At 44.9% G+C, this 26,874-nt stretch overlaps 1 protein-coding gene across 3 annotated transcripts; it reads right to left on the minus strand.

Annotated features, from left to right (window-relative positions):
- Positions 1-143: 143 nt before the first annotated feature.
- On the minus strand, positions 144-26,623 carry wdr17 (WD repeat domain 17). Of its 3 annotated transcripts, none has more exons than XM_028449369.1 (32): positions 26,535-26,623; positions 25,699-25,821; positions 24,955-25,138; positions 24,535-24,765; positions 17,845-17,955; positions 17,616-17,756; positions 17,393-17,515; positions 17,054-17,241; positions 16,760-16,928; positions 16,601-16,692; positions 14,666-14,748; positions 14,515-14,601; positions 14,192-14,356; positions 13,917-14,032; positions 11,464-11,550; positions 11,234-11,383; positions 11,029-11,159; positions 10,461-10,586; positions 5,526-5,681; positions 2,952-3,016; positions 2,578-2,710; positions 2,414-2,502; positions 2,239-2,338; positions 1,939-2,078; positions 1,753-1,864; positions 1,528-1,669; positions 1,354-1,456; positions 1,090-1,191; positions 872-970; positions 714-781; positions 557-654; positions 144-322 (listed from the first exon to the last, which is right to left on the minus strand). In XM_028449369.1, the coding sequence occupies exons 2-32, from the start codon at positions 25,819-25,821 to the stop codon at positions 203-205; spliced, it is 3,834 nt and encodes a 1,277-aa protein (XP_028305170.1). In that variant the 5' UTR covers positions 26,535-26,623; the 3' UTR covers positions 144-202. The 3 variants fall into 3 exon arrangements, 2 of the variants coding, with proteins under 2 accessions (XP_028305170.1, XP_028305161.1); XM_028449360.1 differs by having other exon boundaries at positions 557-672; XR_003674260.1 differs by lacking the exons at positions 144-322; positions 557-654 and having other exon boundaries at positions 746-781; positions 872-966.
- Between the last annotated feature and the right edge of the window lie 251 nt (positions 26,624-26,874).

The following is a 26,874-nucleotide window of genomic DNA, read 5'->3' on the forward strand; positions in this document are numbered from 1 at the left end:
GCACCTGTTCTGTCTGAAACAGAAGATAGCGTTGATTTAAATCACGTTCCAAACACCAGCCATTGATCACGTTAACTTTTTATTACAGACTAGAGTCGATCCTATAGCAGGAAACTCATTTTCATCACATTCACATCACTGGAAACTACCAATGAAAAGAGAACTTCCTGGTCACATGACAAGTTAACGACTATAAAAGCTGTTAGAACGGGTCGATCCTCACTCCGGTTCCCAAAGGAGAGAACGGGTTGACTTTAGCCCACATCAGAGCGTCGTTCAGAGAGATGGAGGATTTTCTGTCCTCCAGCACAAACACTGGACCCTGAAGGCAGCACAAAAAGAGGGAGGGGGGGGATCAGTGACAGGAGAGGGCGGTTCAGGGTGACGACTTCTTTGTTTGTAGTTAGCAGCAGCTCTCGCAATGAGGCCAATTATCCTTCACTTCTAATCCAGCGAGTTATGGAAGTCTAAGCTGCCATGACTACAAATAAAGAGGTGTCAGAACTACAAAGATGGTGGTGAGAACACACACACACACACACACACACACACACACCTGTATTCTGTGCCCAGTGAAGCAGGACAGCTGCAGCTCAGAGTGACTCGGGAGGTTTGATCCTGTGACGTAGTCGGAGCCTTCAAGAACCAACGAGTCTGAAAAATCATCACCACCTTTATCATCCTCATCATCACTTCAATCTTCATCATCTCACCATTATCTGTAGTCTTTAGTTTTCTCTGTAAACGGTTGAATTCATCCCTCTGAGCCTCTGACGGAGGACTACACACACACACACACACACACACACAGATCAGTTTATAGGTAATCATTAGTAGCTACTTTAGTAACGTGTGTGTGTGTGTGACGTACGTGTTGTGGTTCTGTGTAACGGCCCTCCAGGCGTCCAGCTCCACTGACAGCTGTTCAATCTTCAGAGGAACACACACCTTCCTCCTCTTCAACAGCTGACTGACACACACACACACACACACACACACACACACACACACACACAGTTAAAAAAACATCAAAGGAAATCCTTTAATATATTTGATCCTATAACAAATGAAATGCTAGTTATTAATTACCTGGTGTATTCATAGAGCGCAGGAACGATGCTGCTGTAATGTCGTCTGATGGCAACAAGAGCTCCAACATAACCACACAAGATCAACAGCTCACTGCGAGCTCTACACACACACACACACACACACACACACACACACACACACACACACACACACATTAAACTCTTAAAATTCAACAAAGAAAAAATGAAAAAAACATGATTCTGTGGCAGTGATAACACTACAAATATGGCGTTGTTTTGTGATAAATTGAGTGTAAGTTACTCTGTCATTTTGGTGGTGATTAGTCGATCTGTTCTGATGTAACTCATCAGGTCCAGGATTGGCTGAATGCTGTCCACCGTCCAATCAGATTCAGCTAGCTGCTCTGAGGGCGGGAGGACAGTGTCATGTGACTCACCCCAAAAGGCCTGCTCAGCCAATCCCTGCCCTCCATACCTTTAACGTGAGCGATCCCCACTTCCAGGCCGTTCTCTGGCTCCTCACTCAGCAGGTGGAACTTCACCGCTGACAGGAAGTCGCCCCCACACGCTGCGGCCTCAGCCAATGAAGAACAGTCCTCCATCAGTGGTAGACCGCACTGCAACCACATATTAACCAATCACAGGCTCAGACTCTAACTAGCCCCGCCCACCCACCATGTTCTTGTTCTTATATACTCACCTTCTGATGTAATTGGTTGACTTCTGCATCACTTCCTGTGTAGAAGGCACATAGCTTGGCCAATAGGACGTGATTATCAGGAATCAGTGTGAGCAGGTCAGCTGACAGCTCCCTGACAGACCACACCCAGGGTTTAACAACACACACGCCTTCACTCACTTCTCTGACTGGACGACGTCTTCCTACCATGATGGCGTCTTCATGTGTTTACGAGCCAGAAGTTCAAGGCAGTAAGCTGTGCTCTGATTGGCCACCTCTCCCAGGACCACGCCCACACACGCAGCCAACTCCAGCTCATTCCCTCGAATCAGACTACACATCGCTGACTACACACACACACACATATCACATACATGCACACTGTCATCACATGTCACAGAGTCATCATCTTTGTCGATGACTTTGTGACACTGAACTCAAACTGCTGCTGAGTGGCTCCAGTGGTGTTAGAAATCAACTGGTGACCATGTTAAGTGATGTCCATACCTGGACATCGTCCACAGCGAGGTAACAACACGCTGCCAATACTGAACATCCGTCCTGGAAATACCACTCAGCTAGTTCCTGACTGACCTGCCGGAGCACACTGAGGAAAGGCGGAGCTTCACTACAGGTGTGTGTGTGTGCGTGTGTGTGTGTGTGTGTGTGTGTGTGTGTGTACCTTTGGTATTGTTGTCTGTTGTCTGTGTCTTTGTGTGTGTGGTTCACAGGTGAGGTCTGTGGCGTCCGTATGTTGCCTTCACAGGCTCCCTGTAAACCAGAGGGATTCTGTTGTTGGTTCTGATGGTCAGTGCCCCACCCCCTGTGGCAGCACCCCTTGCTAACCTGAGCGATGAGTAAGGCCTCGGTCAGCTGACCTCGTGCTGAGAAGAAGCCCACCAGCTTCTTGATGTCTCCGGTGGCGACGCAGTATGGGATGGCGTCATCATTGTCCTCCGCCATCAGCTGCTCCGCCCTCCTGCACCACGTAACACGTAAATAACGTTTACTGCTGCTGAGGGACTCCACTGGTGCTCTGAACCAGCTGGTGATTGTGTTAATTGGTGACTGAGCCTGAGTGTTAGCTGGCCATCAGTTAACACGGACACCAGTTTGAGCAGAACAGCAGTGAAGATGGACCTGCTGATGTGTCATTAATAGTATGATTATTTATTGTGTGTATTTGTTTGTTTATTATTATTATCATTGTTGTTGTTTACCTCTGCATGAGTTTCTTCCAGTATTTCATGGAAACGCCTGGAGCCACAGACAGAGCTTTCTCCCACTGAGACACAGCAGGAGGTCAACACACACGCACACGCACACGCACACGCACACGCACGCACACACACACACACACACACACACACACACACACACACACACACACACACACACACACACACACACACGGGGTGTATTCCATAAAGGAAGGTAATAACCTCTGAGTCTACCCCCTCCATGGTAAACTCTGTGTATCTGATTCATTACAGCTGGTATGAAGTGGATCAATCAACCCTGAGTATGTAAACCTTGGGTTACTGACGTGATAAAAGGCCATCATCAATTGAGCAAAGATAACACGTTGCCATGGCAACCACCCGGAAGAGAGCGATTTATTCACCCTGATGGTGAAATAATCAGGTGTTTATAAAACAATATGAGTCTGTTCTAAAGGTGTTCACACAGAACGCCACTTCAACAGCTATAGTTGCTTAAATCACCGTAATTAGTCATACTTTTTGGTTGCTTCATCGCTTCAGTGACGTGACAATCAGAGAATAATATGAATATTATGTGTCTGTGGGGGCGGGGCATCATCGCTGAGAGGGCTGATCACTGTAGGGTTACAGCTCTTTTCATAAACAGCTCCACCTGTACTTACGTCTTAAATGATAAAACATAAAGCAACACAATATTAGTAATGATGTGAGCACGTATCTTCGTTAATTTGCTCTCCACTTCTTAACACATCCACAGCTAAACATTCAGCGAACTGTGTGTGTCTATATTAATGTTTGTATTAATTCTAGTATCTTCTTATTTCCTGTGGTACTGCTGATAGGAGCTTTTTCTGATCAGCTGAAGGGAATCCTCGATGCTGACCTCATTTCAATACTATTTACATATGGAAATACGGGCATGGACAGGTGCGTTGATTCAGATGCTAAAATGATAGGTGCGTGGATCCAGTTCTACGCACAGATTTAAACATCTGTCTCTGGATTGAAAAGTACGCTTTTTGGCTTTAAAAAAAAAAAAAAAAGAACTGAAGCTCGTGGCGCGGGCGGCATCAGTGAAGGGTGATCTGGGGCGCCGTGGGGGGCTAGGTTGGGGTGCCTGGGGGCCGGCGGGGAGACTCCCAGCGGCCCCCTGGTGCCTTATGCGGCTTGGGGTGTGGTCGTCCTCCCTGGGCGGGCTGCTCCTGGTGCTGCATCCGTTCCGGGTCCTTCTGGCCTGGGGTCGGGCCCCTGCTGGCTCTGGGCTCGCCGGCGGGTGCCCACTGGCTGCCTGTTCGGCGCGGTTCTGGTCGTCTGCTGGGTGTGGGCTTCGGCTCCTCCGCTGGGGCCTCGGGCAGGGAGTTCTCTGGGCCCTCCCCTCGGGGGGTTAGGCGCGGGGGTGGGGTGGGGGGGTGGGGGGGGTCGATGGGGTGGGGGGTCTGGGGGTTGGGGGTGGGATCGGTGGCGTGGTGCGCTGGGTCCTTGGCTCCTTGGGGCTTTCTCGGGTGTGTATGGGGGGGCGATGGCTGCCTCTCGGCTTGGGATCTTGGGGGCGTTCGGGGGACTGCTTGGCCGTGGGGTGGTCGCCGGGGGCCCTTAGGCTGCCTGCTCTTGCTGCTGGCCTGACTGCTTCTTCGGGCCCGGGGGCGGCTCTTGGGTTTTGCAGTGGCGGTACTTGGAAATACATTTGTCATGGATGCACTGGCCTTGGGCTGTGGGATAACACTCATACTGGGCTCAACCTTAGACACGTTGTTCCCAAATACCTGTTTTATGGAATTTCCACTCACCTCTTCCTCTGTTCACAGCCACCACCATTATTCCTAAACCACACACTGGTCACCAAACTGGCTTGACAACACAACAATAAACACAATATACACAACCACAATTTCACATCGCATCACTTAAAACTATTCCTCACCCATTCCATATCCTATCTTGTATCCCTCTTCCCTGCTAACTTCCCCACCCCCCTCCAACCCCTCACCTTGGTGTAACACTGCCCTCTCTTTTTTACATCCTCCCTTTAATAAAGTATTTCTTACCCTTCCCTAGGGAGGGCTGGTGACGGTCACAATTATGCAATGAAATAAATAAATTTATTTAATTGCAATAATAAAATATGCATTGCTGTCAAAAGATTGCACTTCTTGTAGTGTTAACCTTCGAAAGCATGTGCAGACAAGGTAGAAAAAAAAAAAAAAAAAAAAAAAAAAAAAAAAAAAAAAAAAGAAAAGTACGCTTTTTTCACACCATTATATACGCAAGTCTCTGTACATGAGGCCCCGGCATATTTCATCATCAGGGTGAATAAATCACTCTCTTCCAGCTCGTTGTCATGGCAGCTCGTGTAATCTTTGCTCCAATGACGATGGCTTTTTATTGCTTGCGTCACGTCAGTAACCCAAGGTTTACATACTCAGGGTTGATTGATCCACTTCATACCAGCTGTAATCAATCAGATACACAGAGTTTCCAATCGTGGGGTATGTTGACCCAGAGTTTATGGATAGACTCAGAGTTTGTTAACCCTCCTTTATGGAACACACCTCTGGAGGTCACCACACACACCTGTCCCAGTTCCACCATCAGCTCACAGTATCGTTGAGTCTGTCCCAGTCTCAGGTGAATATCTGCCGCCTCCTTCAGTCGCTCCTCTTTACTGGGAGCTCCGATCCCTCCTCCAAACTTAGACATCTTCACGATGGTCAACTCCTGAGCCTCAGACTGACCCAGAGTGGGAGGGGCCACAGAGGGGGCGGGATTAGAGAGAATTCAAATTACCACACTGAGGGATGTATTAACAAAGATCTGAAGTAAAGGGTGGTAATTCAGTTGCGTCCCTAAATCCTTTAGTGACACAGTTTCCTCAACCACTGCACAAAATTCACTAAGATTGCAGCAATAATTGGTGCATGAGCAGAACTGGTGCAGACCGCCCCTATTTAAATGAGCGGTTTGCTCGTTCAATGTGGAGTTGAGAGGTGATTGCACAAAAGCACACAATGACATTTAAGGAAGTTAAATTTGAGGCAGATGGACTTCTCTGTCTGCTGCACAAACATTAAAAATGTATAAAACTAAATAAACAAGCTTATTTTTTTTTTTATTTTTTTTTTTAAACAACTTTAAAACCTAATGATATTTTTCCCCCTCATTTAATGTGGGTGCTCCATCAGGTCCTGTAACTTTGCTCTGATTAGTGCATGAAAAATAGTCAGATTAGAACGGAATCCGTCCGATTGATCTACTATTGATCTGAGTTAATACAGCTACACAGTCTGTCAATCAGTCTGCATTATTTGAAGATTTTATGTTATTTGAAGATGATCTACTGACCATCATCCAGTAGGTCTGAGCAGCAATGTGTCACACACACTCTAATGTCACCGTTGTGCCATCAGTGATGATGCGTAAATTACACATCTGATCTGCTGATTCTGGCCTGACATCATAACGACACGAGACTTTGATGATTAAAACATGGACTGAAGGAGATCAGTGGAGTGAGTCTGAAGAGTTATAGATCTATGGTCACACGCACACTCACACACGCACAAGCACACAACTGGAGCCTTTTTTTCCATCTCTGCTGTGTTTTCTTTCCACATTTACTGCAGTGATGATCTCTGTGTGTGTGTCTGCACCTCCTTCTCACTCATGGTATTTTCTGGTACTAAAACTATCACCACAAATAGTTCCAGATTTCATGAATCGCATTAATTAATTAGCATTTCTTTTTTTTTGATCCCTACTTTACATATTCATCAGAGGAAAACGCGCTAAATGGAATGAGGGCACATTCTGACAACCTGAAGACGCGTCAATTTAATGTCTGTTACGCTGAAAAAATACAAGGACTGGATCGACAGAAACATTAATCAGCCATAATGTATTTGTGTTATTTTTGTTTGTTTTATGTGATTATTATACATTTCCTATGTTTCCGGTGGTTTTGTTCAGGCATCTAAACGGACAGCTATGGTTTTTTACACCGTTGTGTTTGGCCGCTAAGGGGTCCTGACCGCAGAATGTACGGGTGATAATATTCTCTGTCACCGTAACTGCTGCTAAACAGCAACACAGCTGATAGGTTTACATTAAAGTCAATGTGTCAATTTCCACTGCATGGTAATCTGCTCTAGCGCAGCACCGTAACTGCTGAGTCATGCTGCTGAGTCATGCTGCTGCCCTCTGCAGAAAATACGCTGCACTTCTATTTCTACTGGACGCTGGAGCTGTGCTGCAGTAAGTTAACAAACATAAGCCCGTGCGGGACAGGAAGTAGTACAAAGACACAATAAAATACCCAAATTATTTTCAAAATAAAATACTACGTGTTCAAGGGGGAAAACACCGACCTTCCTGGACCTCCAACGGGCTCATTTCAGACTCTGGAGAATAAAACCTGTCCGCTAATACCACATTTTAGAAAACATAAACACTTTTTTTTTGGATGTTGGGCGTTCATGAGGAAAATATCATGTGATCACATGGTTTCTCCTTTCCATCAGTGAACTAATGAACAGTTGTTGTGATGCTGTAGCTGTGTGCTCTCTGACCACAGCTACTGTGTGGATGAGGTGTCCCAGCAATCACACACTTTCATACACAGGAGAAGATCTACAGGGAATGTTTCAAACATCTACCATCGATCGCCATCAACAGGTTGGACAACTGGTCTACAGGACTGAGGCTCTTTGCAACACCACAGAATACATGAATTAATTAATGAATTTATCGGTATGAAAGCGCCCGATGCACGTAGGCTTTTACTGATTTCATATGATCAGTCATCAGATATAAATCTATGTTTAGTAAATGATGTCATAAGTCAATGAAAAGATTGCATCAATGTCAAAACATTTTCTCTCCTGTCAGCAATACATCAGAGCCACACAGTGACGTGTTCACACATCACCTTTCATTGGACAGCTCATTTTCTAAGAGACCTGATTGGTCAGGGGGCGGGACTTTAGCGCTCACTCAGATCATTGCTCGAGAAAAACCTTAAAAAATAGTGAAGCGTTAACATTGGTGTTATTTAGTCAATTTATCATAGCAAACAACTGATCATGTGATCACACATAAGTTTTTAACACCTGTCAGCGTTTCATAAAAGAGATGATGTAATTCATAATTAAATAATATATAATTAATGAGACTAGTGAGTGTTTGATGAATAGTTTGATGAACTCAGCACTAAACTGCTGCTACTACTGCTCTTATCAAGTGATCAATGACATAAGGTTGAACACTGATTCAGGAAAAGTATCTGTTCTCATTCTATTGGATCTAAGTCTGCATTTGACACTGTAGATCATACAATTTTGTTGCACAGATTGCAAACATGGGTTGAACTAAATGGAAAAGTAATGCAATGGTTTAAGTTCTACTTGGAGGAGCGAAGCTATTTTGTAAGCATTGTAAACTTTGAATCTGACAGATTACCAATGTCCTGTGGGGTTCCTCAGGGATCTGTTCTTGGACCTCTTCTGTTTAGCCTTTATATGCTTCCTTTAGGACACATTTTACACAACTGTAAGGTTGATTATCAGAGCTACGCAGATGACACACAACTATATCTATCACTGAGCCCAGATGACTATGGTCCCATTGAGGTGTTGTGTGACTGTTTAGAAAAAGTAAACTGATGGATGAGTGAAAACTTCCTTCAACTAAACCATGACAAGATGGAGGTGATTGTCTTTGGTAACAAGGAAAAGAGGACTGCTGTCAGCAAGTATCTGAGTCTGGATCTTTAGAAGATAAAGACCAAGTCAAAAACCTTGGTGTTCTGATTGACTCAGATCTGACATTCAGCATCAGATCAAATCTATCACAAAAACATCTTCTACCACCTAAAGAACATCTCCAGAGTGAAAGGTTTAATGACTCAGAAAGATCAGGAGAAACTGGTCCATGCTTTTATCTCCAGCAGACTGGACTATTGTAATGGTCTTCTGACAGGAATCCCCCAAAAGAGCATCAAACAGCTACAGCTGGTTCAGAACGCTGCAGCTCGGGTCTTAACCAGAACAAAGAGGTCAGAACACATTACACTGGCTCCCAGTCAGCCTCAGAGGAGACTGTAAAGTTCTGCTGCTGGTTATAAATGTGTGAATGGGTTTGGTCCAGAATACATCAGTGAGATGTTAGTCAGGTATGAACCCAGCAGGTCTCTGAGATCTATGGACACAGGTCAGATAGTGGAGCCCAGAGCTCACAGTAACCATGGTGATGCTGTGTTTAGTTGTTATGCTGCAAAGAAGTGGAACAAACTGCAGCAGAGCTGAAGTCAGCATCACATGTGAACATTTTTAAATCAAAGTTAAAGGAACTTTTTTCTCTACTGCATATGATTGAGAGAGAGATTTTTTGATTTTACTGATGATTTTAAATGTTCTTATTGATTTAAATGTTCTTATTGATTTTAAACAATTGAATGTTTTATCATGTAAAGCACATTGAGTTGCCTTGAGTATGAAATGCGCTATATAAATAAATTTGCCTTGCCTTGCCTAAATGAACAGCAGGAGCAGCAGTGGTGCTGTTGGATGCTGTTGGATGTCACATCCAACACTGTAGACACTGCAGGTACAGGTGAGCTGAGCACGGAGGTACGTGCACTGTGTGCACATCTCTTAAAGTGATAGTGTATCTTTGTCATTGGGAGCCTTAGTGCTCCGCCCTGTCCCTGAAGCCCCTCCCTCTCTGTATATCCACAGCTTTCTCATTATTAATCTCTTATCAATAAATAAACACATTTATACCGTGTGGTAAACAGAGGTGATGATACACACGTATATATTATTATTAATGATGGTTTAAACACATGGAGACTGTGATATTAATAACAATATGCTACACATTAAACATGGAATAATGATTATATCATTTGTATGGATTTATAATATTAAAACATTTACATGATTCTGTTTAATTTCTTTTTAAAACACCGTATTAAAGTGGTATTTTTTTGTTCTTTTTTAACAAAAAAGTATAACAGAAGTTTTTTTGACTCCTTTTTCCTTTTATAGATCTATATTAAGTGTTTTAAAGCATCACTAAATGACTTCTTTAATAATGATGACATGGTTTCATGAGAGTGACTCAGCAGATTAAGTCAAGCCTGCTGATTAAACCTGGTTAGGAGCAGGTTTGACCCACGGACTGTGTTACTATGGTAACCAAGGTGTTTTCTTGCTGATGAAACAGCTGTTCCAGTTAAAACCTGGCTTTACGGAGCCGGACTCTCAGACTAAACCTGGACTTAAGCCTGAGCTGGTTTTGATCAAATACCCCTCTGCTCTCGAGCAGGCTAGTCGTGCAGCATAAGTTTCCATGGTGATTTAGCTCCGTCAGATGTTAGCAAGCTTCATAGTCCAGCACACACTGATTAAATACTGGAAGTTAGCGCGAGAAGAGCAAATCTAGCTTTGTAACATAGACCCATTGATGTATTTGTTCTGTTTGTTTGATTGTTTGTCTGTGGTGCAGACTCACAGTCTTAAACTTGAGCAGGTGTTTCATGTGCATCACTCCTTTACTGTATCTGTTTGGTAGCAACGAGTCGTCCTGACCTTTGATCACAGACACCAAGTCCCACAGGTTACTGCTGCCCCCTGGTGGCTAACAAACAAACAAACACAAGTCCCACAGGTTACTGCTGCCCCCTGGTGGCTAACAAACAAACAAACACAAGTCCCACAGGTTACTGCTGCCCCCTGGTGGCTAACAAACAAACAAACACAAGTCCCACAGGTTACTGCTGCCCCCTGGTGGCTAACAAACAAACAAACACAAGTCCCACAGGTTACTGCTGCCCCCTGGGAGGTGTTGTACAAGACCAGGATAGGTGATACGGCCTGGAAAAACTGTCTATCCTGGATAAACTTATCCCGAGTCATTTAAAAGAAAGCTGGCCAAGGTCCTGAATAAACTTGGCTGGCTTTCGTTCAACCAACTCAGGCATAAGTTTATCCCGGATCAGTGATTTTTCCAGGCTTTATCACCTATCCTGGTTTTGTGCAACACCCCCTGGTGGCTAACAAACAAACAAAAAAACACTTACTGAGAAACACTCTGAGAACCAACGCAGTTTCTTGGCGTGAACGTCTGAGCTCAGCTTGTCCAGCTCCTGCTTCACGTCTCTCGACACTTTCCCACAGAGCAGTGGCGCCGCCCCGGCAACCATGGCCATGTCTGCAGACGCACACGAGCCCAGCGCTCAGAACTCTAGACTCAAAACGCCCAACCCCAACCCGGGACATTCTCACCTGTGTTCCCAATCACCTTCTCCCACGGCTGTTCCGTCACCACGTTCAGCAGTAGCGGTGCCACCAGTGGCGACAGCGACCACAGCCTCACCGTGCTGTCCCTGCTGCAGCTCGCCATGGTGAACGGACGACTGTGGTGACACGTCAGACCTGCCACGCCCACACGTAAACAGACGGTCAGCTTAGTGTGTGTGTGTGTGTGTGTGTGTGTGTGTGTGTGTACATCTGACCATAGACGTCGGCGCCATGGTCGTAGACAGTGTCCAAACAAGTTCCGTCCCTCGTGTCCCAAACTCTGATAGTGTAATCCCAGGACCCTACAAACACACACACACACACACACACACACACACCATATGTTGAATTCTACTTTTCAAGTTCAATTTATTTGCCATTCGCCGTGAAAAGAAACCACAATGGAATATTTGTGCAAAAATCCACCAGAGACAGCAACAACAAACACCAACATAGATAAAATAAATGAACACAGTAAAAGTTCAAAGGGAAACGTTTGACACTATGAAGCGTGGTAATAAAAACACAACCTACTTAAAACAATAACAACAATAAATCAATGCACCGATAAAAGTACAAGAACAGCCTTCAAAGTGCTTTGTTCAGCCTAATAACAGTTTGTGGGAAGAAGTTGTTAACGTGGTGAGATGTCCTGCATCTCAATGAATGATATCTTCTCCTGGAGGGAAGGAGCTGGAACATGGCTTTACCAGGGTGACCAGTACCAGAAGAGTTATTGATGATTATCAGAGCTTGATTAAAGAGTCTGTAACCATAGAGATCCTCCAGAACAGACAGCTCACAGAGCTTTTTACAGAGAGAACCACCTTGTTCAGAGTTCTCCTTTCTTTAGCTGTGATGTTACCAAACCACACAGTCATAGAGCTCACAAACACACTTTCTATGGTGCAGCCATAGAAGTTAAGTAAAGGACCGAGGTGATTGACAAGACACGCTGAACTTCCTGCTGCGTCGTTGTAAAGCACCCTGCTCAATGCATTCAGGGAAGCCAAGAGGGATCAACAGATTCAAAGCGACAGTAAAAGTTGTTGAGCTTTATCAACAGGAACAGTTCTTTCTGTACTTGGTTTCCAGGACGTAATGGTTTTTATTCCTTTCCACATGCGTTGAGGGTCGTCCTCTTCAAAGCAGCGCTCTAACCGATCCCCATAAGAACGTTTTGTGTAATGGGACAGCTTGTAAGCAACCGCATCATCAGATTGAAACGCTTGTGCGTTCTCGTGTATTTTCAATTTTACGTCAGAGTTCATCTATGGATTCTGACTGCAGTGTTCTTTGATTACTTTTTGTGGGACACAGCAGTCAATGCAAAAGTTTATGTATGCAGTGTCACAGAATTCATCCACATTGTCAGACTGGAAAACGAACCAGTCAGTGGCATCAAAGCAGCCCTGGAGCTTGATATTAGCCTCTTCAGACCAGCACTGTACCGAGCGAGAAGTTGGTTTATGTTGTCTTCTCCTCTGTGTATAAGGAGGAAGCAGGAGAACAGAGGAGTGATCAGACTTCCTAAAAGCAGGTCTGAGACAGGACATGTATGCTCCAGAATACGTGCACCTCTCGTTGGCTGAGTCACATGTTGATAGTAGTTGGGAAGGACAGACCTTAAGTTACATTATGGATTATGATAAATGTGGAGACAAACCTTCTTCAGCTACATTTCACTTGTTGAAACCAGATACCTTAGTTTAGCTCAGCTGTAGCTGAGTCAGCAGCAGCAACAGAACAACTGATGGATTCCACCTAAATTAAAGGTCCATATTCTGCTATGTTTCACCATCTCCATTTGTTCAAAGAACCCCAACAACATAGTATTTAAGCTTTATTTTACCAAACCCACCTGTTTTCTGGAGTTTTAGCCTCTGAAAAGTCACTTTCTGACCAATTCTAAAACGGGGCTGTGTGAGTGGGCGTGTCTATAGACGATGACTTCACACAACAGCTGATCACTAGCAACTTTCTTTTGCTATTCACACTCTTGTTATTGTTTTCAGCTAAAAAACTGCTCATTACAGTAAAACACGTGGATATTTAAGTGGATATTGTGATTGTGAGTCAGAAAAACACTGTTTGATGAAGTGTATGCACCGTGCAGCAACAGCAACTTCAACTGCAAAAACAGCTGAGTCAGCAGCTTCAAACACTTAGCGGAGCTGCTACGTTGCTTTATTGTTATATTGTTATCTAATGTAGAGATTACAGGAATAATCCATTCATGGTGATAGTCAGAACTGCTGAGTCACACTGTGTCACAAACACACTGTTGCCAGATTCATGGTTTGTGTTTGGGTTCAAAGATGTGATTGGGCTGGAAATTGTTCATCTGATGTGGCAACACTGATTCCTGATTTAACATGTGACGTCACAAATGAAGAAAATTTGAAATGGAGCAATTTTCTCTGTGTTATCAGATTTACACAGACCACAAACACACGACTGGATGGTTTATTTTACATTCTGTGTGTTGGTGGACACACACAAATAAAACATTAGATGGAAAATAAAAAAATGCGATGTGATGTACAATTAGGCCGGGTCTGGCCCGTGGGCCGTAACCATGGCACCCCTAATCTAGTACCTGTTAGACAGAGATGATCCTGATCATCCTGTAAGGGTTAAACACACACACACACACACACACTCTTACCAGACACGAGGAGAAATGGCAGCTCTGTGTTCCACATCAGACCTCTGACAGGAGCTGTGTGACCGCTGAGCACGTTAATACACACATCTTGTGTGTAGTCCCAGATACGTACAGTGCTACACACACACACACACACACACACACACACACACACACACACACACACACACACACACACACACACACACTGTCTTCAGCTTTGTTTTTGCATTTCTGTTTTCATGATTTTTAGATGTTGTGTTATTGTGTTGTGTGTGTATGTGTGTGTGTCTCACCCGTCGTCCGACCCGGAGCACAGGATTCCCTCTCTGAGTGGGGACCAGCGCACGTGGAACACTTTGGCCGAGTGTCCACTGAACACTTTGAGCGGCTGGTCTGAGCTCGTCGCCAAATAATAAACACGCACATTGGCGTCCTCACAGCCTGTAGCTATCATGTCCCTGAGACACACACACACACACACACACACACACACACACACACACACACACACACACACACACACACACACACACACACACACACACACACACACACACACACAGTGAGCTGCAGTACCCATTCCATCTTCCAGGCGTCCTCACTGAGCTGCTCTCACTTGTTGTTCTGACTCCAGTCACACCCGAACACGGCCGCTGGGTGTTTGTACTTGTGCAGGATTTTTCCGTCGATGGTTCTGACGATACTGTGGAGACAGAGACATGTGACTCACTCCGGACCAATGAGACGAGGCGGAGCACCGTACGCACCAGAACCCATCTCCGCTGCACGTGGCGATCCTCTTAGAATCCTTATGACTCCACGAGATGCAGAAGATCCCACTTTTCCCGTGCTGAGGGTCAGAGGTCACCACGCATTCCTTTACTGAGTTTAGCTGGTCATGTGTGAGGCTAACCAGGTGATCTAAGTCTAACCAGGTGATATAATAATAATAATAATAATAATCCATTTTATTTATAAGCGCCTTTCAGGCCACCTAAGGACACCTTACAATAAAAACAGAATAATAAAAACAGTGCAATACATAAAAAACAGTAAATACAGAGAAAAGAAAAGCATGTAGGTGACATTAGGGATGAGACTTTACAAAGAGTTAAATTATTAGGGCTGATTGGAAGAGGGGTAAGGTCTCAGTGTTTCTGATGTTCGGGGGAAGGGAGTTCCAAAGTTTGGGAACAGAGCAACTGTAAGCTCTGCTCCCTATGGTACAGAGGTGGGCAGTGGGTACAGTGAGATGGATGGAGATGAAGAACTGAGGGAGTGACAATATGAAGAAGGTCAGACAGTTGTGGGGGGGTTGTGGATGACCTTGAAAGTGTACTGGATGTTTTTGAAGTTGATTCTGGATTTGATGGTGAGTCAGTGGAGCTGTTGGAGGACAGGGGAGATGTGGTCAGAGGATTGGGTTCTACAGAGTTCTGAGGGGCACCGAAAAGTAGTGAGTTACAAAAATGGATCCGGGAAATGATGACGCTGTGAACCAAGATGGCAGTGGAGTGAGAAGTGAGAGAGGGGCGTAGGTGGAAGTATGGAGACCAGGTTATGTTATTAATGTGGGAGTGAAATGATAGGGAGCTGTCGAGGATGACACCCTGACCCAAGAGTTAGCTTTGGAAAGGATGGGTTTAGTCCCAATGAGGAGGAGTTCTGTTTTATTGAAATTAAGTTTGAGGAAGTTGGAGATGAACCAGTTTTTAATTTCTGAAAAGCAGTGAGTAAGGAGGGGGGGGGGTGGAGTCAGGTTTACTAGGCAGATAGAGCTGGGTGTCAGCAGTGAAGCAGTGAAAATGAATGCCCAATTTTCTGAAAATATTGCAGAGTGGAAGAAGATAGATGATAAAGAGAAGGTGGCCCAAGACGGAGCCCTGGGGAACACCAGAAGTGACGGGGGAGGGCTGGGAAGTGAAGGGGCAGTTTCAGGGCTGTGGAGGGGATGGAAACCGGATTTGAATTTTTTGTAGAGGCCATTTTGAGTGAGGTGGTAATGAAGTTGGGAAGCAACTATTTTTTCTAAAAGTTCAGAAATGAAGGGAAGGTAGAAAATGGGGCGGAGGTTATTGAAGTCAATGGGGTCTGTACCCGGTTTTTTCAGAATGGGGGTGATGACTGCAGATTTAAAGAGAGAGGAGACGATTCCAGTGGACCAGGAGGAGAGCATGATGGGTGAGATGAACTGAAGCAGAGCAGAGACTGTGGGGATGAGATCAAGCTGACATGAAGAGGGTTTGGATTTTTTAATGAGGTTTAAGATTTCTGATGGGGGAGATTTTAAAGGAGGAAAAGGGCTGCGTGGGCTGAAGAGGTTCAGGGGAGGTCATGGGTGAAGTGCTGGTGGTTTATATTCACTTAATCAATAAAGAAACAGAGGAAGTTACAGGCATCAGAGGAGTAGAAGTGGGAGAGAAAGGTGTCAGGGGTTTGAGTGACGCTACTAAAAACAGAGAAAAGTGTCCTGATAAAGCCACGTTTGTAATATTGAGATTTAGCGTGTGAGATGGAGTCCTTGTAATGATATAAATGAGCTGTATATACGTCTTTGTGGATGGTGAGACTGGATTTCCTGGAAAGCCTGTTGAGCTGACGACATTTAGATTTTAGGGTGCGTAATTTGGGCGTAAACCAGGGGGAGGAACGGGTAAAGAAAACAGAATCAGATCTGAGTCTAACCAGGTGATCTAACCCACCTCGTTGAAGCGGGTGATGATCTTGCCCTTCCTCACATCCCAGATGAAGGCTCCGTTACGTGACGTGGCTCCTGCGATGCAGTTCAGGTCTCCTTCAAAGCACAGACAGGTGAGACGGGCCGACCAATCAGAGAGCAGCTCTGTGTCAGGTGAGCCTACCAGGAGCCCAGGACAGGGAGTAGACCACGCCCTCGTTGCCAGGCGACGTGGAGACGGCCGTCAGCGTGTTGGTGTCCCAGATCTTGATGGTACCGTCGAAGCTGGCGGTGGCAAGAAGGTTTGGGTCGTCGGGTTTGAATTTGCAGTCAAAGATGGTCTCCACGTGTCCCTGAAACATGACGAATAAAGTTTGATTCAATGACAAAACCAAGTAGGAACCAGCTGCTAATTGTTGTGGAGTCAGATAGATTGGACACCAGTTTGAGCAGAGCAGCAGGAGGCGGAGCTCCGTACCAGGTCTCGGAGGAAGTCCCACTTCTTGGCCCCCATGTCGTAGAGGCCGACGCCCCCGTCCATGAAGCAGCAGACGGCGTGACCCGGGGGGAGGGAGAAGGAGCAGTTCTGGGACAGAGTGGGTGGGGGGACGGCCTCACTGGTGGAACTGGTGTGTTGATTTCTACTGGGAGAACTGGAACTCTGAGCTAGAGGAGGACACACAGGGTTAGCCTGTAGAGTGCTGCTAACCAGCTAACTACTGCTAACAGTCAGGCTAGTGAGCCCACCTGCTCACAAACTAACAATATCGCCTGCATATTATTTGTATATCGCCTGTATATCGTTTTAAGGCGTTACCTTTCTTGGCGAGTGGCGTGCTGAGGACGTGCAGAGCGTGAAACCCGGTCTTCTTCAGTTTGAAGCTGTCTAGTGGCGTGGAACGGGACACGTTCCACACTCTGAGCACGCCCACCTGTGAGTCTGAGCCACACAAACGCAGCAGTCAGAAGATAACACAATCACCAGTGGAGCTGTAACATCTGTAGAATGTAGAAAGGGGTGGGGGTATAGAGAGCGGTACCTCCGGTGATGAACATGCCTGGGGCAGATGCCACCCAGGCCAGACACTGGACGGAGGCGGCGGCCGAGGGGAAACAGAACGATGTGATGCAGGTCAGGGCCTCGCTGTCCACCAGCCTCACGCCGTTATGGAGGTTAGACACTGTGGACACACGCACACACCACACACACACTCAGCGCTCACCCAGTGTGTGGGGGGGGGGGGGGGGGGGCTTCCTGTGTGCTCTGACCTAGGAGGTAATCGGAGGACAGTGGGTCCCACTCCAGGGCGCTGACCGGGTCCTCCTCGTCCGTCCCCTCCAACGACTCCGGACGCAACACGTGCTTCAGGCTCTTGGTCCCTGAGCACATGCAAACTCCTCTCAGAAATGATATTTATCTACGTTATACATCAGCACATTATCATCATACATGCAATATTCATATTTCCTTTTTTTTTCTTTTATTGTGACCATCACCAGCCTTCCCTAAGGACGAGTAAGAAACACTTTATTAAAGGGAGAATATAAAAGAGAGAGCAGTGTTACGCCTAGGTGAGGGGGTGGGTGGGAAAGATTGCAGGGAAGAGAAGGGAAGAGTTGATTACTGTAAAGTGAGAGTGAGATGTGAAGTTGTAGACATGAGGCTTAACTATAATGGTGGTGTCTGTGGGCAGAGGGAAGGAGTGAGTGGTAATACCTGGAACAGGTATTTTGGATCAACGTGTCTAAAGTTAAGCCCACTACAAGTTTTATCCCACATTCCAAGGCATGCTCGTGCATCATAGACCGACGTATGTGTAAGAAACTGCCACTGCAAACTCAAGCACCGCACCGGACTCGAGGACACAGCTAGAATAGCAGAAAGAGCAGGGGCCAGGGAGGCCAGGCAACCCCAATATTCATATTTCCGACATATGTCAAACAGCTTTTATTTTGAAAGGGATTTCAAAATAACCGCCACCTTAACGTGGTGGAGGGGTTTGAGTACCCGAATGATCCTGGGAGCTATGTTGTCGGGGGCTTAATGTCCCTGGTAGGGTCTCCAAAGCCAAACAGGTCCCAGGTGACGGGTCCGACTAAGAGCGGTTCAATAGCCATATACTGTATGTATATGAAAAAACAAAGGCAGTTCACGTCGCCCGGATTGGCGCTACCGGGGCCCCACCTTGGAGCCAGGCCCGGGGGTTGGGGCTCGAGTGCGAGCGCTTGGTGGCCGGGGCTTGGCCCACAGGCCCCGGCCGGGCAGAGCCCGAAAGGATGACTTGGGCCCGCCCTCCTGTAGGCCCACCACCCGCAGGAGGGATCATATGAGGCCGGTGCAATGTGGATCGGGCAGTCGTCCAGGGCGGGGGCCTTGGCGATCTGATCCCCGGCTACAGAAGCTAGCGTTAGGGATGTGGAACGTCACCTCTCCGGCGGGGAAGGAGCCTGAGCTTGTGTGCGAGGTGGAGAAGTTCGGACTAGATATAGTCGGTCTCACCTCGACACATAACAAGGGCTCTGGAACCAGCCTTCTCGACAGGGGTTGGACTCTCTTCTACTCTGGAGTCGCCAATGGTGAGAGGCGCCGGGCTATACTTCTTGCCCCCCGACTTAGTGCCTGTACGTTGGAGTTTACCCCGGTAGAAGAGAGGGTAGCCTCCCTCCGCCTTCGGGTGGGGGGACGGATCCTGACTGTTGTTTGTGCCTATGGGCCAAACAGCAGCTCGGAGTATCCACCCTTCTTGGATTCCTTGGAGGGAGTACTGGAGAGTGCTCCTTCTGGGGATTCCCTCGTTCTGCTGGGGGACTTCAACGCTCACGTTGGCAGCAACAGTAAGACCTGGAGGGGCGTGATTGGGAGGAACGGCCCCCCTGATCGGAACCCGGGCGGTGTTTTGTTGTTGGACTTCTGTGCTCGTCACAGATTGTTCATAACAAACACCATGTTCAAGCATAAGGGTGTCCATATGTGCACTTGGCACCAGGACACCCTAGGCCGCAGTTCGATGATCGACTTCGTAGTCGTGTCATCGGACTTGCGGCCGCATGTCTTGGACACTCGGGTAAAGAGAGGGGCGGAGCTGTCAACTGATCACCACCTGGTGGTGAGTTGGCTCCGATGGCGGGGGAGGATGCCGGTTAGACGTGGCAGACCCAAACATATAGTGACCCAAACATATAGTGAGGGTCTGCTGGGAACGCCTGGCAGAGTCTCCCGTCAGAAGGACTTCAACCATGTCTCGGAGGAGGCGGGGGACATTGAGTCCGAGTGGGCCATGTTCAGTGCCTCTGTTGCTGAGCCGGCTGATCGGTGCTGTGGCCGCAAGGTAGTCGGTGCCTGTCATGGCGGCAATACCCAAACCCGTTGGTGGACACCCCCGGTGTCCACCAACGGTATTTATTTTTCCATTTCCAATAGCCTACAGTACCTATAAGTTTGAAAGTGTCAGCATTTTGTGCGTTTCATAGCCCAAATTACTAAACAGCGCTATTTCCTGCAACAGCTGCACAGTCTTTTTTTTTTCACTCCACTGTAAGGCAGAGGGAGGCCACGCCCCCTCCCAAAAGCACATTGCTGCTCTGTCTCTGTTCCCATAGCGTGTTTTTACGTGTTTGCGGATGCGCAGTCAGGTCCCCAAGATGACAACCATTTACGTCCAAAGGCAGCGTAGAGATCTGCCTTTGGACGTAGCCATGCTATGCTAAATGTTATACTTAAGTTCACAGTACTTTAGTGAATTGATCCCATGTGACCACTGCTGTTACGTTCTCTAGCTAGTGGGCGGGATAACACTACAGTCAGGACGACAGCGCTAGAGATGGTAAAAAAACTTTGTTTTGAGGAAAAACAACAGCTTTTAAAAGATGGAGACCAACACCTGAGCTACCAGACCTTCAGCTAAGATAAGGTCAGAACATTGTTGGTACTTTTTACAGTGAATGGAACAAACGGAAGGAGTGACTTTGTGGATGCTCCTCACTGAGGATGTTCTAAGTTGTCATTTTCTCCATGTTTCTGTGTTTCCAACACAAACAACAGATGTGCTGTCGTGTCATGAGATATATGTTGTTGGAGAGTATGGAGGCTATATTACATAATGTTTATGTTTCTTTAATGGTGTTTATGATATTGATTTTGTTAGATGATAAATACTTGTTCATGTGGATCTTATTGGGTTTTTTCTTTCTTATTATGAATTTTATATTTTGATAAGTGCATTGAGATGACTTTGTTGTAAATTGCTTTATACAAATAAAATTGATTTGAATTGAATTAAAACTTGACAGCAGAAACATATGAAATTGACATTGGTGGTCTGGATTTGCAACGTGCCTACCCAACCCTAGTGGTCACGGCACGTCACTGATTGTAAGACATAAAAATAGAAACATTTTTGAAAAAAATATTTACTAAACTAATTAAATTATAGAGAATATTTATTAGTGTATTTTAAGCTGATTTAAGACATGTGTTAAACTGACCCATTAGCATTAGAGATGCTAACAGAAAGCTAACACAAGAGGACGGTTATATTTTATGGGCTTATTTATTAAAGGCTCTGTAATTATTAATAATTGAATTTGAACTTTATTTAGAAACATAATTGTAATTGACTTTCAGGGGAATAATAATAATTGTAATTTAAATTGTAATTGGAAAAAATGCTGGTCGATGTAATCATAATTGAGTTGTAATTGAACATGGATAATTGAGCTTTCACAAAAACCCTGCCCCCCTTGTTTACTCTGTGATGTCAGTCCTGTTCCTGAGCTGGTCTCGTCTGTAATGGCTGGGAGAAGTCTACCGGTTCTTTTTGGAGGGACGAGGCAGAAAATGCCACTACGAGAGAATATTGTGAAGCTCACAGCAGCTCACACTCTAGCACAGGATGTGTGGAACTAAGTGGACTATTGAGAGTGTCCCGAGCGTGAGATAAAACGATCAAGAAACCGGGGCAAGCGGTGAGACTTGGCATGTCAGGAGGAGGAGGAAGTTGCATGTGTAGAGACTGGGGGGGGACTTGTACTTGGTTTCAGATTTCAGATTGCCATAGTACAAAATATTCTGTGGGTCTTTAAAAATCAGGAAAAATGCTCTGAAATAGCTGGCAGTGAATGAGTTAAATTAAACAACAAGGGGACATTACAACTATCGAAGCTAAAACATGGCGGACCAGTCGTGCTCCTTTACTGCCGGGTAAGTTTTCTTATATTATATTGTTCGCATTCTCCTTAAGTTGTAAGAGCGTTACTGTAGTGTATTAATGTACTTAACATTTTGATATTAAAAGGTTCATACTGTTCTGAAATAAGGTTAACAGTTTAAACACATGTGTGTCCTCAGCACACCTTCATTTTTTAGTAAGTGTATCATGGGATTCCAGAGAATGAGCCCAGTGTGTCATATCAATAATGTCTGTAGTAACATCCTTATGTTTCATATGTCTTCTGTACAGTGAACCCAACTACAATAGAGGAAACTGTTCAGCAGCTGAATCCATCAACGTGTTGCCTTGACACAAAACCCTCAAACTTCTTTAAAACTGTTGTAAAGTCAATTGTCACTGATTAGTGTCAGATAATTAACTGATCATTCCAATCAGGCACCGTACCAAAATCCCTGAAAGTAGCTGCTGTTAAACCTCTGTTAAAAAGAGAACACTGGATGCCTCTATACTGGCTAACTATAGACCAATCAGAACCTTCCATTCATGGCCAAGATCATTGAGAAGGTGGTCTTCAACCAACTGAGTCAATTCTTAACATTCAACAAAATATTTGATAAATTTCAGTCAGGTTTTGGTTCTCATCACAGCACAGAAACTGCTCTTATCAAAGTGATCAATGACATAAGGTTGAACACTGATTCAGGAAAAGTATCTGTTCTCATTCTGTTGGATCTAAGTCTGCATTTGACACTGTAGATCATACAATTTTGTTGCACAGATTGTAAACATGGGTTGGACTAAATGTTAAAGTAATGGTTTAAGTTCTACTTGGAGGATCAAAGTTCTTTTGTAAGCATTGGATACTTTGAATCTGACAGATTACCAATGTCCTGTGGGGTTCCTCAGGGATCTGTTCTTGGACCTCTTCTGTTTAGCCTTTATATGCTTCCTTTAGGACACATTTTACAGAACTGTAAGGTTGATTATCAGAGCTACGCAGATGACACACAACTATATCTATCACTGAACCCAGATGACTATGGTCCCATTGAGGTGTTGTGTGACTGTTTAGAAAAAGTAAACTGATGGATGAGTGAAAACTTCCTTCAACTAAACCATGACAAGATGGAGGTGATTGTCTTTGGTAACAATGAAAAGAGGACTGCTGTCAGCAAGTATCTGAGTCTGGATCTTTAGAAGATAAAGACCAAGTCAAAAACCTTGGTGTTCTGATTGACTCAGATCTGACATTCAGCATCAGATCAAATCTATCACAAAACATCTTCTACCACCTAAAGAACATCTCCAGAGTGAAAGGTTTAATGACTCAGAAAGATCAGGAGAAACTGGTCCATGCTTTTATCTCCAGCAGACTGGACTATTGTAATGGTCTTCATCAAACATCTACAGCTGGTTCAGAACGCTGCAGCTCAGGTCTGAACCAGAACAAAGAGGTCAGAACACATTACACTGGCTCCCAGTCAGCCTCAGAGGAGACTGTAAAGTTCTGCTGCTGGTTATAAATGTGTGAATGGGTTTGGTCCAGAATACATCAGTGAGATGTTAGTCAGGTATGAACCCAGCAGGTCTCTGAGATCTATGGACACAGGTCAGATAGTGGAGCCCAGAGCTCACAGTAACCATGGTGATGCTGTGTTTAGTTGTTATGCTGCAAAGAAGTGGAACAAACTGCAGCAGAGCTGAAGTCAGCATCACATGTGAACATTTTTAAATCAAACTTTTTCTCTACTGCGTATGATTGATAGAGATTTATGGTCATGTTGATGATGTCATGATGATTTTACTGATGATTTTAATTGATTTTTACTGATTTTAAATGTTCTTATTGATTTTAAACAATTGAATGTTTTATCATGTAAAGCACATTGAGTTGCCTTGTGTATAAAATGCGCTATACAAATAAATTTGCCTTGCCTTGTACCATCTGTTTTACATTTCAGCTGTTTTATATTTAAGTCTGAGGGGCACCAGGCACAGAGGGCCCCGTTACCAAATGATTGATAGGTTGTCTTTCTCCAATCTATTGCAAAGACAGTAGAACCATTATTTTCTGATGGATGAGTTAATTTTAAAGATGAAAAGCAGATGACGTATCACTGACGTATAAAAGCAGATGCTGCTCAGAGGAGCTTCAGAGCTGCTTTCGACCTCGCACTCTCCAGACAGCCATCGGACATTTTCATCACGTAATAATAAATGTTATATTTATATCATGGAGCTGTCAGATGAGAATTCTTCAACCTCTTCACATCAACATTTAGATAAAGTGAAATCCACAACAGTACCACAGCTAATGGGAAGTGTTACATTAGCTAGCTAGCTAACCCAAGGCTAATAAGATAGCAGCTATTATTAAATGCACATTAAACACATTAGTGCAGACAAGATGAGATAAAGTTAAAAACATACAAATCTCCCATACCACACACACACACACACACACACACACACACACACACATCCCTGACATGTTTTTATAGTTTTATAGTAAAGTGTAGACATCGCTCAAGTTGTGTTTTTAGCTTTGGGAACAGAAAAACACGCCTCTCCAGGCCAAACTCTTGAGGTACCTGTGGTATCCGACCTGCACAAGCCATGAGCACATTAGCATGTTGGACCCTGTTTACATAGTAACGGTTGCTCAGATGTATGATTGGACAATGACTGTTTGTGGGCGGGGTTTTGCGAAAGGTCTATTGACCCCAACCCTGGTGTGTGTGTGTGTGTGTGTGTGTGTGTGTGTGTGTGTGCGTGCGTGTGCGTGTACCAGGCTGAAAGATGGACAAACTTCCGTCCGTGTGACCAAACACCAGCTTCCCTCTCCTGATTGGATGCCATCTGAAGAGGCAGATGTCAGACAGGAAGTTGTGCGCTTCTTTGTGCATCGTCACCCCGGGGTCATGACCCTGGTAAGCCCACACGTAGAGCGGCCCGCGCTGACTCACAAACGCCACGCCGTCCGCCGCGTTCCAGCACCAGCTGACCGACACGGGGACGCCTGATTGGACGAGAGACAGGGAGGGAGGAGTCACTGTGTGAAGATACTAACGATAACAATCAATAATTCTTCTTCTGTATCATCTCAATATAAAGAAACGACAACAGATGGTGATCAGTGACACACACGTCGTTTTGTGTTCATTGTCGGTCCCTGATGAGTACGTAGAACACAACGTGTGTTTCCAACCTTTGGTGCTGTCCAGACGTGCGGCCGCTCGTTTCTCGGCCACGTTCCAAACGATGATCAGATTATCTGCTGAGGCTGAGGCGAACAGGTCTGAGTCGGAAGGATTCCAGCTGATGGACGTGATGGTTTTCTTATGTTCCGACATGATGGAGTGTAGCGTGAACTTATTATACTGGAGGTCCAACTACACACACCAACGTTACGCACACACAGAGAGATATTCATTCTACATTTTGTAGAAACTATAAATGTATTTGCATCACATGGTTATTGAAGCTGCTGCTTAGTTTTACTTTGAAAAGACACTGAACTTCCTGTTCAATCTGAGCTCGACTGTAACTGAAACTAAAGCACAGGAAACACACAAAGACGTTCCACAGCAGATCTATAACCATAGATCTGTAAATATAAATCAGTAAATACATATCTATGAATATAGATTTGGGATTTACAGATCTGAAATTATAGATATATAACAATAAACAATAAAGTCTGTCTATTCTATCTATTCTAGAGATCTGTAACTAACTATTGTTCTGTAACTGTAGATATGTAACTATAGATATGTAACTGTAGATTTGTAAACATAGATATGTAACTCTATTGATATGTAACTGTAGATCTGTAACTATAGATATGTAAATATAGATATGTATAGGTCTGTAACTTTATATCCATAACTATAGTAAATCTAAACCTATAGATCTATAACTATAGATCCGTGTTGTGCTGTAGATCTATGACCTGGTAGATGTAAATAGCCAGCGTGGCGCAGTAGGCAAATCGATCTTTGCTGGCAGCGCAAACGTCTTTGTTCCATGGTTGACATCCAGCAGCCAGTAGACCCACCTGTTTAACCTTAGACATCTACACACACACACACACACACACACACACACACACACACACACACACACACACACACACACACACACATTACAGGTAGTAATCACAGGTCCTAACAGGCAATAATCACAGGTCCTAACAGGTAATAATCACAGGTCCTAACAGGTAATAATCACAGGTCCTAACAGGTAATAATCACAGGTCCTAACAGGTAATAATCACAGGTCCTAACAGGCAATAATCACAGGTCCTAACAGGTAATAATCACAGGTCCTAACAGGTAATAATCACAGGTCCTAACAGGCAATAATCACAGGTCCTAACAGGTAATAATCACAGGTCCTAACAGGTAATAATCACAGGTCCTAACAGGCAATAATCACAGGTCCTAACAGGTAATAATCACAGGTCCTAACAGGTAATAATCACAGGTCCTAACAGGCAATAATCACAGGTCCTAACAGGTAATAATCACAGGTCCTAACAGGTAATAATCACAGGTCCTAACAGGTAATAATCACAGGTCCTAACAGGTAATAATCACAGGTCCTAACAGGTAATAATCACAGGTCCTAACAGGTAATAATCACAGGTCCTAACAGGTAATAATCACAGGTCCTAACAGGTAAGCTGCCTCTAGTACGCACGCACGCGCACAAATTCAACAGGTCTTCCGTGCGTGTGACGCATCACCGCGCCCACCCCCTGCAGTGATAATGTGTGCGTGTACTTACCGTAGGAGCTCGTGCTCGTGTTCCACGGACAGCTCCCGGTGCTGAAATGTTCTCCTCTCCGCATTACCGTCAGCTGGGCTGTAACGGAGGCTCTGATTGGCTCACTGAAGGAATGAAGCAGCCTGCTGATTGGCTGCTTAAATCACTTTAACCCCGATCTGGTTATTACCCAATTCCCTTTTAATTTATATCACGTAATAGATTTAAAAACAAAATAAGTGAAAAGAAATAAATACATGTATTATGGTCAATAGAAAAATAGTCAACACGTGTTTATGCATATATTAATCTAGCAAGAGAGATAAACAAGTGTAATATAGCACTAAATATACATAAATAT

The sequence above is a fragment of the Gouania willdenowi genome, chromosome 1 (genome assembly GCF_900634775.1).
Source record: "Gouania willdenowi chromosome 1, fGouWil2.1, whole genome shotgun sequence".
Lineage (NCBI taxonomy): Eukaryota > Metazoa > Chordata > Actinopteri > Blenniiformes > Gobiesocidae > Gouania > Gouania willdenowi.